The sequence below is a fragment of the Lithobates pipiens genome, unplaced genomic scaffold (genome assembly GCF_037356315.1).
Source record: "Lithobates pipiens isolate NorthernLeopardFrog02 unplaced genomic scaffold, aLitPip1_a1.2 Scaffold_18, whole genome shotgun sequence".
Lineage (NCBI taxonomy): Eukaryota > Metazoa > Chordata > Amphibia > Anura > Ranidae > Lithobates > Lithobates pipiens.
Window position 1 is genome coordinate 39,262,218 of NW_027507758.1, and position 14,461 is coordinate 39,276,678.

At 44.9% G+C, this 14,461-nt stretch overlaps 1 protein-coding gene across 2 annotated transcripts in view; it reads left to right on the plus strand.

Annotated features, from left to right (window-relative positions):
* LHCGR (luteinizing hormone/choriogonadotropin receptor) overlaps positions 1 to 14,461 on the plus strand; it is a 225,149-nt gene that overhangs the window by 147,116 nt on the left and 63,572 nt on the right. For both annotated transcript variants that reach the window (XM_077485600.1, XM_077485599.1), the window contains exon 5: positions 10,578 to 10,652. In XM_077485600.1, the coding sequence (XP_077341726.1) occupies positions 10,578 to 10,652 (75 nt within the window). The remainder of the gene's footprint in view (positions 1 to 10,577; positions 10,653 to 14,461) is intronic.

Here is a 14,461-nt window from a genome sequence, read left to right on the forward strand (position 1 = left end):
GCTATTCCAAAAATAAAATCTCCTGGACCACTATACATAAAAAAGAAATATATATACATAGTATTATAACTAGTATAATGACTTCCTTTAAAGGAGCATGTGATCCTTGGATCAGATATACAGTATATCTAAATAATATGAATATAAATATAATCGCCAAGGAATTCCAAACTTCGTTCAGTCCTACATAATTATAGCATTTCCTCCATCATGTCTCCATAGGTCTATTCAATCCCCCAAGTCTTGTTCTGATCCCTCTCCTATCTCACAATTACTCTGTCATGTTCTTAAACCAACCTATCACTCCAAAGGTAATTACAGTGAAACTTGTTAACAGCTACATGGCCTGCTCTAGAGATCCAATTTGACGATATAATGAATATCAACCTCAATATCCCACGTTATGTATAGTTATGTTGCTGTTTTAACAATGTACTTACCAAAATAACCAAGGTTTTGAAAACTCTTTATTTTAATACAAGAGAATGTAACATTGAATTAAATTGCACAATGATAACAGTCTTGTTCGGGAGAAAATAACTATTATAAGATAAAAATCAGAAGGTACAAAAGCTACGTACACCCACACTATAGGTACTATTTTATAAGATGTAAATAATAATATTTAACAAACTTGTTAGATAAATATATAGGAAAAGGAAATAAAAATACGGTAATAAAAAAATTCTTGCTGCTGGAAGCAAATTGACAAAATCTATAGCAGATATAAGCAAAAGTATAAAACATAACAAAAAAATGGCACCATTAAAATCAGATTTTTAAATACCTCTGGCATTATTGGAAACTCAATCAAATCTGAAATTTCCCTTTAAATAAAAATACAGTAGGAGCATAAAAAACATTTTTTTTTATTTTTTTATGGAGGTAGCATTTTGCACTTGGAAACCTAATACATATACATACTACAGCCAATGTTAAACTATTAATCCATCAAAAGATATCAAGCTTGAGTGGCTTGAAATGTAATTAGTAGGACCCTGAAATTGATTTATATTACCTGTACTGCCTATGTATTGCTTTGTTTGATAAATGGCTTGATGCTTCAGTGCATTCATGGAAGCGAAGAAAACATCATTTAAAAATATTATTATATTCTGATAATAAAATGGAGATGACCTCATACTAAGACAACGGCACACATTCATTTACACAGTATGCCGTTTACAAAATAATATTTTATTAAGTAATAATGTGTACTGGATGAGCATTTCTATGTTCTTAACTGTATGAAAATGTGATTGCTATAACCATATAGATATAAATGGTATAATCTAGAAATACAAATCTAAATATTATGCAATCATATTCCAATTCTAATTTGTTGGTGCTCTCTCTTGAGACTAAAGTAGTTGTAAAGTCAGAAGGTTTTTATTTATTTTAATGCATTTTATGCATTAAGATAAAAAGCCTTCTGTGTGTAGCAACCTCCCCCAACACTTACCTGAGGTCCCTCTCTGACCAGCGATGTCAATGAGTGCCACAGTTGTCAGAGATTCTCTCTCCTGATTGGCTAAGACACAGCAGCATCGCCATTGGCTGCCGCTGCTGTCTGTCAAAGTAAGCTAGCCAATCAGGGCAGAGAGAAGTCGGTCCGGGTTGAGGCTCTGTGTCTGAATGGACACGGGGAGCTATGACTTGGGTGCCCCCATAGCAAGCTTCTTGCTGTGACTCGGGTGCCCCCATAGCAAGCTTCTTGCTGTGACTCGGGTGCCCCCATAGCAGCTTCTTGCTGTGGGGGCACTGAATAGGAGGGAGGGGCCAGGATCACAGATGAGGGACCCGAGAAGAGGAGATTCAGGGCTGCTCTGTGCAAATCCACTGCAACAGAGCAGGTATAACATGTTTGTTATTTTTATAGGGAAAAAAAAACGAGACTTTACAATCACTTTAATGTGAGCAGCACAGTGTCTAAGTGGTTGGCACTTCTGTCTAGCAGCATTAGGGCCATACGTTTGAATCCCAACAATGGCACTACCTGTCTGGAGTTTCCTTGTTCTCCCTGTGCCTGGGTGAGTTTCCTCCGGGTACTCTGGTTTCAGGGACATGCAATCAGGGGAGGCAGGTGAGGCAGAACATACAAAAAATAAAAAATCTACTTCTCACTTGGGGACAAAGTACCCATCATCTCCTCTCCCTTGGCAACTGGGGCCCCTCCTTCTCTGGGGACAGGGCCCCCACCATCTTCCCTGGGGACAGGAACCCCATCCCACTTGAGGACAGGGACCCCCTTCATCTCCCTTGGGGACAGGGCCCTCCATCTCCCCTGGGGACAGGGGCCCTATCATTTCCCCTGGGGATAGGGCCCCATCATCTCACCTGGGGACAGGGACCCCATCTTCCTTGAGGACAGGGTCCCATCATCAGCTCCTCTGGGGACAGGGCCCCCACCATCCCACCATCTTCCGTGGGGACAGGAACCCCATCTCCACTGGGGACAGGGACCTCTTCTCACTTGGGGTCAAGGCTCCCATCGTCTCCCCTGGGGACAGGGGCCCCATCATCCTTGAGGACAGGGCCCCATCATCATCTCCCCTGGGGATAGGGGCCCCATCATCTCACCTGGGGACAGGGACCCCATCTTCCTTGAGGACAGAGCCCCCATCATCATCTTCTGTGGGGACAGGGCCCCCACCATCTTCCCTGGGGACAGGAACCCCATCTCACTTGGGGACAGGGACCCCTTCCCCCTTTGGGGACAAGGCTCCCATCATCTCACCTGGGGGCAGTGCCCCATCATCTCCCCTGGGGGCAGGGCCCCATCATCTCCCCTGGGGGCAGGGACCCCATCATCTCCCCTGGGGACAGGGACCCCATCTTCCTTTAGAACAGGGCCCCCATAATCTCCCCTAGGGACAGGGCCCCCCCCCATATTCCCTGGGGACAGGAACCCCATCTCCCCTGGGGCCAGGGACCCCTTCTCACTTGGGGACAAACCCCCTCAAATGACCCCATTTTGGAAAGTAGACACCCCAAGCCATTTACTGAGAGGCATGTTGAGTCCATGGAATATTTTATATTTTGCCACAAGTTGCGGGAATATTACAAACTTTTTTTTTTTGCACAAAGTTGTCACTAAATGATATATTGCTCACACATGCTATGGGCATATGTGAAATTACACCCCAAAATAAATTCTGCTGCTTCTCCCGAGTACGGGATACCACATGTGGGGGACTTTTTGGGAGCCTAGCTGCGTACGGGGCCCCGAAATCCAAGCACCACTTACAGGATTTAAATATAAAACGCTACCAAAAAAAACTGTTAGCGATCGCAGAGATCAGGCCTGACTCTGTGAACGCTGCAGTTATGTGTTTAGTGTTTTGTAAGTGACAGTGATCGATCGATACTGCACGTGGGTGGGCTGGGCGGAGGGGCAAAACGCAGGTGCTAGCGGGTATCTGGGCTGATCCCGCTAACAATGCGTTGGAACCCTAAACTGCTGGGGACGCTAGTATAGATCTGATCAGATCAGATATTGATCTGTTCAGATACTATACCACTACGGGAGGTGTATGCTTTGTGCATGGGTGTTAGCGGTACTGCCACTAACCTAGCGCTTCCTGGGGCGACGCAGACCCTATCTGACCATAAAACCTAATTGATATCACCCGCCGGGTGATCAAGGGGTTAAACCTTTATTGGGTAATAAATGGTGGGTGCCCTGATGCTATAAAAAGCAAACTAACGAACCAGAGTCACCTGTAACACTTATACAGTGATCACTGGTGAAAGGGTTAACTAGGGGCAATCAGGGGTTAAAACCTTTATTAGGCAGTATATGGGGGTCCCTGACGCTATATAAAAACCTGACGGGGAACCTAAATAACTAACTGGCTAACCAGCGTCACCAGTGACACTTGTACGGTGATCGCTGGTGAAAGGGTTAACTCTAGGGGCAATCAGGGGGTTAAAATCTTTATTAGGTAGTATATGGGGGTACCTAACACTATAAAAACCTGGCGGTGAACCTAAAAAATAACTAGCTACCTAGCGGCACCAGGGACACTAATGCAGCGATCAGAAAAAGGATCGCTTAGTGACACTGGCAAAAGGGGGTGAAAGGGTTACCTGGGGGCAATCAGGGGGTTAAAATCTTTATTAGGTAGTATATGGGGGTCCCGGACGTTATATAAAAACCTGACGGGGAACCTAAATAACTAAATAACTAGCTGGCTAACCAGCGTCACCAGTGACACTTATACGGTGATCGCTGGTGAAAGGGTTAACTCTAGGGGCAATCAGGGGTTAAAACCTTTATTAGGTAGTATATGGGGGTACCTAATGCTATAAAAACCTGGCGGTGAACCTAAAAAATAACTAGCTACCTAGCGGCACCAGTGACACTGCATGCAGCAATCAGAAAAACGATCGCTTAGTGACACTGGCAAAAGGGGGTGAAAGGGTTAACTCTAGGGGCAATCAGGGGGTTGAAATCTTTATTGGGGGGTAGGGGGCTACCCTGGATCTAACACTAACTGCCCTGACACTTTTTACAGTCACAACTGACACTAAATGCAGTGATCAGTAAATAAATGATCACTGCAATCAGTGACACTGTGACTGGGAGGGGGGGGGGTGATCGGGGGGTGATTTGTGTGCCTATGTGTACCTACATGTCAGTGTAGTGTTGGTGCACTTACTAGGATGTCTTCTCTCCTCACCGTCGGGTCAAAAAGACCGCCCCGAGGAGAGTGACATCACTTCCTCCTGCCTGTGTTTACACTACACAGGCAGGGGAAGCTTCTCATTCGCCAGGAGCAATCGAGGGGATGGCCAGAAACCAACGTCCATGCCCTCATCCCGGATCTCTCCTGAAGCGAAATGGACCGCCGCAGCCAGCGGGAGGGGGTCCGATAGGAAGGCAGGCACGTACAGGTACATGATTGTGCCTGTTCGTGCCATTGTGCCAACGTATAATTACATGCGGCGGTCCTTAAGTGGTTAAGGTACCCATATAGCGCTGTCAATTTTACACAGTACTCGACACATACATCGCACACTCACATCGGTCCCTACCCTCAAGGAGCCCACAATCCAAGGTCCCCAACTCACATTTCTATACTAGGGCCAATGTTGAACAGAAGCCAATTAACCTACCAGCATGTCTTTGGAGGGAGGAAACCAGAGTACCCGGAGGAAACAAACGCAGGCACAGGGAGAACATGCAAACTCCAGGCAGGTAGTGTCATGGTTGGGATTTGAACCACCGAAGACCAGTAGTCTTCTTAAATGTTTATTAGTAAATATTGTGGTCTTGAAATTAAAGTAAAGTTCTGGCTTGCCCTCGTGGAATTGATATAGAAGTAGAGGCCAGAACTTTACTTGTCAAGTGCAGCACAGGGAGGATTGAGTAAATAGTCCCCTCACTGTCCTTGAAAATAAAATTTTAAGGTCTGGGATGACCTCCCACACACCTCCATCCCTAAAATACACAGGAAAAAACAGAATAGCCCCGGGACTTTAAACAAGCGTGTCCCAAATCTCTCCCACCTCGTTTAAAGTCCCGGGGCTATTCTGTTTTACCCCTCACTGTCCTTGGACCCTGCTACTGAGTTAATGGAACAAAGGGAACTTTTATTTAATTGTTGGGAGCCCATGGGTTACTGTGCATGTGCCCAAAGGTATTGCCCCTGCTGCTGAACTGGTGGAGCATGGGGAACGTTTATTTAATTGCTGGGAGCCACTGGCCAAAGGGATTACTGTGTATGTGCCCATTGCCCAAAGGTATTTAAAGAGTACCCCCAGGCTTCATGCTGAACTAATGGGACCCAGGCCCCATACAGGAGGGCTGGCTCTACCCCTATTGGTGGCCCTGATCGTGTGCTATCACATGTTTAGGTCTATATAATAAACATACCAGTAATTTCAGATTTTTATGAAACCAACAAGCAGGGCCATCTTTAATATTGATTGGACCCCGGGCAAAAATTTTCTTAGCCCCCCCCCCCCATGCAATTTCGCTCTCCACCTTCTCTGAGACATACAATAAATAGCAGCTAGACTTAAAATCAGTTTACTGTATCAGATCAGGCAGCAATTGCGATTGGTTGCCAGAGGTTACAGCATATCATTACTGCTTACTGACTGGTTGCTAGAGGTTACAGCACTCCTTAAGGCTAACTGATTAGTTGCTAGAGGTTACAGCACATTTCTGCTTGTTGATTGGCTGCTAGAGATTACTGTACAGTAATACTGCTCACTGGTTGCGATAGGTTACAGCACATCTTCACCTCACTGCAAGGGGGGCATGATATACCTATGAATGCTGCCTTTATTTACATATCAATGCCGTTGGCCTCAGGTATTTACATATGCATGTGACTGCTATTTACATATGAATGCCAGTATTTACATGTAAATACAGGGTCTGCAGGTGAGTCATCAGTACACAACAATAGGGCAGAGCTGGACAGCATTAGTAGCAGCACAGGACTAAAACTTCAAGGGAATGTAAACTGGGATAGTTGGCAAGTATGAGGCAGCTGTTTTGGGCCCCACAACAATGACAGGGCCCTGGGCAGCTGTCCCTTTTGCCCTGCCTTAAAGACGGCCCTGCCGACAAGCCTATACAGTATTAAAAATGGACCTCTGGGTTATGTAAACTTATACATTTCTTCCTTTTGCTTCCTAATATTGTTTAATAGTGTTCCTTCAAAGATTGACATCCAGTGATGTTATGAGAAAGGCTTGACACGTTTGTGACAGCAGTATGAAATTAGCAATCGATTTGCTGGCAGTTTTATTGGTTATTAATACAGTAATATCATAAAAGCACCAGGTCTTGAATGACCTCTCCTGTTTGATTAACAGCACACACACCCCCAATCCACATTCAGGAACTGCCTCAGAACTCAACCTGGAGACCTTCTCTTATTTAATTAGGACACCAGGCTTTGCTTCTCCTGCTCCAGTGTGCCAGATGACCTGTTGGGGCGGTTGGTGCATTTAATCACGTAGCGTATTCTTTAGCTGACATCTTCAGGCTAGAATTATAGAACTGTATCTCGGCCTGTAAATTAATCACCTAAATTGCAAGTCGTTTATTCATAAGAAACATCCCAAAAGATTTAAAGCCCTCGTGTTGTTTTGCACGTTCATGTTATTCTGCAGTAATAGCCAATTATTTTTTAAATCTATTGAACATGCTTAATAAAAAAAACTAACATAAAAGTCATGCAAGCACACTTTACATATTTATTGGACTCATTTCTATGGTAAACAGGTACTTGAATAAATAAGACCATTGCTGGATTTGTTATTGTTACACATACCGAGAAAATGTGGAATGGCATGACTCCGAGTATAAAGCACATTTTGTGTATTTATTTCTAGTCTGATGATTAGATAAGTACAGACTGGGCTCACATTTCCAAACCAATATAGGTTAAAGAGTAAGTCCACCTAAAAGTGGAACTTCATGGGTAAGCTATGGCTGACATGCACTTTTTGGCTTTAATCTTACCCGGTTTGCAGTTTTAGTGTTCCTTCTTCTCCTATTGCATTCAGTGTTCATTTCATCTACGAAAACATTTTCGTCATAATGTTCATCAACAGCATGCTTCCAGTGACGAAAGCTAAACAAAAATGACCTCACATTTTTGTCAATTGATGAAAAATATGACGAAACTTAATTCCCATTCTCATCAATGAACGAAAATGTGATAGAGGGACGTTTACCCACGCAAACTTCCAGTTTCCTTGGCGCTACAGTCACGGTCAAAAATATTGGTACCTCTGCATTTCTGTCAGATAATGTAGATAGGAGAAGCCACGCTAATATGGTCCAATTATTGCAAAATATTTGATTGTGGAAATAATATCATGTTTCTAATGGCCGAAATGATTAAATAATAAACCAGATTCTTCTAGTATTGACAGCACAGTGAGTTCATTCGAGTTCAACAAAGTGTGCCACCACCTTTAGAAAAACTTGCTTACCAGATGGCAAGCAAAACCAGGCATGTGGCTATAGCCCAGCCAAGGCCTTTACTTGCATGGAAGATTGTGGAAATACCACCGTACAATCCAGGATCATTACTTCAGTAACAAACTCAGCAGTAAACCTCTGTAGTTGTATGCAACATGGAGCAATTCATCCTCAAAGTTCACAGCAGAAGCACTGAAGTCACTCTAGATGTTCAGAATGTCTTTTTAAACTTTTTTTTAACCTTTTTGTCACTTTTTTGTGAAATGGTAGGGGTACATTTATATACCCCATTACCAATTCACATGGGGGGGGCGGGATCTGGGGGTCACCTTGTTAAAGGGGGCTTCCAGATTCCGATAAGCTCCCCGCCCGTTTTCCCGATGCGAGCCAGCTCGGCGCTGGCTCCCGCGACGAAGCTCGTAGGGTGTCAATCTCGCTGCTAGAAGCACAATATCACGGTCACCTACTGTAAACCCATTACATTTTAGTCGACTAAAATGATTTTAGTCGACTAAAATGATTTTAGTTGACTAAAATGATTTTAGTTGACTAAAATGATTTTAGTTGACTAAAATACGACTAAAATAAACACAATTCAGATGACTAAAATATGACAAAAACTACAATTCAGATGACTAAAATATAACTAAAACTAAAATGGCATTTTAGTCAAAAGACTGGCTAAAATCAAATCAAAATTTGACATAAAATTTGCACTGGTTGCATTGTCCATGAGATGAAATAATTTTAAATGAAAATATGAGGAAAAGAACAAAATATGTTCATTTTATGTGGACTGACCATATAAATTTGATGAAAGTGGAACTGAATTCATCAATTTAACAGTTTCAAAAATGCTGTTACATTTCCGACATGTGCCTTGGCTGAAAACAATAGGAGAGTTTAGTTGCCCTTTAATTCCGGTTTCATTTTTGACAAGCTAATTACTGGCCACAGTACTTATATGTACGGCCTGTCAGCACGTGTTTTTTCAATGATCATTGCTGTAGATGCAATCATAATCTTTTTTTTTTTTTTTTTTTTTTTAAAGGTGCCAATCTAGGCTGTCTAGTAAAATGGATCTGGGTGGCTCTACAGCTGTCCAATCACTTTTACGGTACCGAGAAGGGTTACCACACTTCCCATTGCCACCCACTGTGGTTTTCAGGCTGTCCCATTCCGCCAGAGAGCTCGGGATCCACAGAAGAGGAGGAACATCAGTTCTCCGATCTCTGCTGTGATGAATGAGATTGAAGCATCAACAATTTTTTTACTTCACAGTTTTAGAGCTGACATTCCTTGACTGTTACAGCCAAGGGGAGCAGCTAATCAAGCACAATCCAGAGGGAGTTAACATCAGGGGCGATCAAAGGGTTGAATGTGTTCCTAACCAATGTTTGTGCACTGTGTGGGAGGTGCTTTTACTAAGGGAAGGCATTGATCTGTGTCCATGCTTTTCAGGAACACAGAATCTATGCCTTCTGTACTGACAGAAAGGCAATCTACCTTGTTTAGGCAAACAGCCATTCTGCCTGTGTAACAAATAATCGGCACATGCCGAAGGACATCGAGCCTGCGTTACTTGCTGGTCGGCTCCCGCTGTACATCACAGTGGTAGCGAGCCGCCAGCAGCACGAATTCGGCTACGCGGAAGTGTGGGATTACATAGTCGGCAGGTGGTTAAACTATGTCTTTACTTTACTCTTGTTCCTTGATTTTGCTTTACTTGCCCTTGCGGTCTACAGTTACTAAGGGGGCAACTTACTAGAGGCAAAGAGAAGAAAATGTACCCTTCGCTTAGCCATACATCCCAACTTTTTGAGATGGGAATAAAGGACATCTGTTAGCAAAAGTATGTAGACACTTCCCTGCCACACCCCCTTAAAAGATAATTATACAAAAAAATGATTAGTTAAACCCACATTTTATATACAACTATATAGATCTGACCAAAATGAGGAACAAATGAGAAGGAAAGAGGGACAGATGGACTTCATTCAAAATCAGGGACAGTCCCTCGAAATCGGGGACAGTTGCGAGCTACGGCTTAATGAATGTGTTGAATAATCACTTTGCACAGAATAACCAATGACATGCAAGGCATATTTCATTATTTTTTTTTATTTGCACTTGATTGAATGATGGAAGTCAGCAGAGCTTCTCCTTGCTCACTAAGGTTAGGAAAAAGGAATCTGCAAAGTGAACAGCCTATTTGCAGGGCTGTGACAAGGTGGGGGGCAGAAGGGACGGCTGTCCTGGGCACAGCATGTATTATAGGGATGGGGTTTCTGCAAGTTCCTTCTACTACAAGGCTGACGGGAGTAGTGACAGTGGCATCACTACTTTTGTCAGCCCAGCACTGGAAGTGGCAAGGAGCGGAGGAAAGAGCCTGGAGGAGGCGCAGGATGTTCTCTCTCTCTCTCCCCCTCTTCCTCATAAGCTCACACATAATGAAGGGGTGCAATTTGGCATCTTTGCCCTGGGCACTGTATGAGCTTGTCCCAGAACTGTCTCATTGCCATTAGTAAATCCACCCCTAGCCCTTCAAATTATCATAGTTAATTCAGGGCAAAGTGTAAGTAACGTATATAATAATGTTATTTTTATATCTATATCTGTTTAAATCTAGGAGTATCTGCAACACAGGGATTCGTGAATTTCCGGATGTCACAAAAATCTTCTCAACACAATTGCATTTTAATCTGTGAGTAAAAAGTTTGTCTCTACTAAAACATTTTTTTTTGTTTAGCCAACATGTGCCTGTTCCTTGTGTGTGTCAGTTGAAGCATTAGAGAAGGCAAAGCATTCTCTGATAGGATGAGGTGGAGAGTATGGCATCACCACCCCGCCCCTCCACCTTGTCTAATCAGAGAACACTTTGCATTTATTAAGAAAGTGCAAAGCTATGTCTGAATCTCACCTATATTGAGCTGACAACCTCCTGTATTCATAATGCAGCAGGGCAGTCAATAGGTGTGGGACCAGGAAGCTAGTGGAGATCACTGGAGTAATGGTGTCTACTATAGTGATTTCCGGCTTCTAGAGCAGTGGTCTCCAAACTGTCGCCCTTTGCTTGCTTTTATCTGGCCCTTGTGGCACTATTTCATTCACAATGGGGCATACACCGCCCCCTCCCCACTGACCCCAATGAAGGGGCACAATTCCTCCCAATGACACCAAAAATGGGGCATTGTATTTTCCACTGACATTGGGACCTTTTCTAATACCAATTGCCATAGTCTGGCACCCAAATAGATAGTCTTAAGGACAGTAAACTGGACCTTTGTGTAAGGGCTTACCTTGGTTGGAGTCCATATTGCAGAGATGTATGCTCACCCTTGCAAATACACACAGCACTCGGTAGCAAGGTAAGAAGCTACCTGAGCTGTGAATCTGGGCAAGGGGACTTTAACAGGAAATTGCCAAGGGATAGTCGAGGTAAAGCCGTAGTCAAGGACTCCGGAAGACAGGATAAACGATAAACTGAGCCAGGGTCAGAAGCCGGGGGCAGTCTTGGAACACTGTAACAGAAACCAGGAACACTTGGCAAACATGAGACAATGAACTGTCAAGGCCCTCAGAGTGAGGCAGTCTTTTATACCCAGCAGATTAGGTAACCTGTCTCAGCTGATCCAAGAGTGACAGGTGCAATCAGAGTATCGCCCTCAGCACTTCATGCTGAACTAGGTATGGTTGGAAAGCAACATGAAAGGAGCTGAGGTGTGGCTCAGAGGTAAGAAACAGGAGCACTAAACAAAAAAGCCATGAGTTCAAGATCAGCCAGGGCCACCTGGGAATGCGACCCCGCATGGCAGTTTGCTTGGTACAGTAGGGACCTTGACACTTTGTTTAAAAAGTTTGGAGATGGGGGCGTGTACGGAATGGCACTGGGAGCAGACGTGTAGTGTCTGAGCTCCCGAAGACCGGCTCTTGATCCAGCTTTTATCGGGTGCAGACCCGACCCAAAACAACGAGCCTGAGGGTGCTGACCCCACCACCTTTGCTGAACGCCTTCTGCAACAATTGCTTCCCTCTGCATGTTTCTCTCCATTTTTACCGTGAAGAGAGCTTACCGTATACCCTACACCAGGGGGCCCCAGGGAGCACCACGTTGCACCTTCATCTTTAAGCTTCTCCACTTCCGTGACCATGATCTGTCAATGAGGGAGGCTAGATCGCAAGGTGAATTGCGCTTTGAGAATGCCAAACTCATGATCTTCCCGGATTATGCGCTGGAAAAGCAGAGGCAACGAAAATCCGTTGACGCAGTGAGAGCCAGGCTCCACTCCAAACATATAAAATACAGCATGTTGTTTCTGGCCAGACTGCGGGTGAAAGACAGTGAATCTGTCAGTTTCTTTACATCACCTGAGGGGGTCTCAGCCAGGATTGGCACCCTGCCTTGAGGATGAGCATTACGGATGGTTGATTGCTTACATGAGCCGTGGATATCTAGTGCCTTATAGGCCTGCACTTCCTCTACACTGGCCATTGCTCAGCTCCTCAAGTTTATCTGTTTCCCCTTGCCGGAAAACACAACAGGTCCCATGGTTCTCCATAGGATGGGAGATGTTGCTTTGTTATCCCTTGCACACCCTCTGATACTCCTGTTTGGATGTCAAACTGGCCACTCTTCTCCCCCCCCCCCCATCCTATTGCCTCTGTTCTCATAATTGTTGCCCTATACAGCTACGCTGCTCAAGTTTGTACCCCCGGCAGCTGCTGGGAGACTGCACCCACATTTATGATCCGATCCCGAATTGAGTACTGAATGTGTACTAACTGACTGCCGGACTGTGGATGCCATTTTGCACACATTCCCCCGTCTTATGAGGTGGTTCGGGTTCTGCTCCTGGGCCCTATCAGGGAAATTCTGCCTAGTTCTATCATGTTAAATGCCTATGGCTGACTGTAGTATGGTATTTCGGAACACCAGGGGCCTGAACTCCTCCGTGAAGAGGTCACTGGTTTTTCAATTTCTAAATTCATATCATTCCCGTATTTGCATTCTACAAGAGACCCACTTGGTGGGCAGTAAACTTTTGAGTCTTAAGAGACCCTGGGCAGGACACCATTATCACTCCTCATATACATTATTTCCAAGAGGTCAGCATTTTAATTCACAAGTCTCTCGCATTTAGGCTGATGGCACTGGAGCTGGACCCGGATGGCCGCTATGTCATATTACATGCTATGGTGGATAGATTGGAACTGGTGGTGGTGGGGCTGTATTTAACCCCCCTGCCTCCATGAGACTGCTTAACCAATTTTTTACCAAAATTGCTGCCTTCTACGGATAACGTTTTGATTCTTGAAGATTTCAATATGGTCCTCGAATCCAGGGATGGACAGACTTTCGACCGGGACGGGCACACCTTCAGAGCTGTCCGCCTGGGTGGAAGCCTCTAATCTGACGGATGTGTGGAGATGGCGCTATCCCCATCAACGTGTTTACACCTGTCATTACGCCTCGCACAGAACCTTCTCTCATATAGACTTGGCATATGCTGGGGGGGGTCTGTGCTTCCTAGAATTCGGGACATATCCATCCTACCTCGGGGCATTTCAGACCATGCTCCTCTTGACTTGAAACTAAATGTGTCCACCGCACCAAGGGACAGTCTGTGGCGCTTATCCAGGTTCTGGTTGTCTAATTCAAGGGTCTCTGAGCTGTATAGATCTGACTTGAGGCACTACTGGCAGGACCAGGATCACTCCATATCTCTGTCCACCTTTTGGGATGTGTTTAAAGCATTCTACAGTGGCAGCCTGCAGTCACACACCCATAGGGTCTGCAGGGATATGCGGGAGGATATTCTGAGGGCGGAAGAAAGAGTGGCTGCACTTGAGGTGGAGTACTACCTGTCCCAGAGTGTACATGCAGCACTGAGAGGTGTTCTTCTGCTCCGAACATCTGCTACTAAAACCAAGCTCCTACATCAATCTCAACGTATATTTGAGCATGGGAAAAAAAATGGGAGTATGCTAGCATGGTTGGCTAGGGAGAGTTCCCTGCCTGCGTCTATATCCAGCATTTGCGACTCTAATGGGTCGCTGCTAACCGATTCAGCCTCTATTAATGCACGCTTTGCATAATTTTACCAAGAGGTGTATAGCTCCTGGGTGGTGGGTATGGATGAGGAACTATCCGAATATCTGGTGGAAATAGAGCTTCCATGTTTGACATCTGCCACTAGCAATGCATTAGATGGCCCCATTACCCTGAAAGAGCTCCAACAGGCAGTGGCCTCTCTGTAAAATGGTAATACACCGGGTCCTGATGGCCTCCCAGCAGAACTCTTTAAGACATATGCGGAGGAGCTGCTTCCTACATTCAGGCTCATGCTCCAACAGGCAATGGAAGAGGGGTGTCTCCCTCATCCATGGCTGAGGCAGTCATTGTGGTCCTTCTCAAGCCTGGTAAGGCTCCTCCAGAGCAGTGTTCCTCATACCGGCCAATATCACTCTTTAGTGTGGATGCAAAACTGTTGGCTAAGGTCCTGGCCGGCTGAT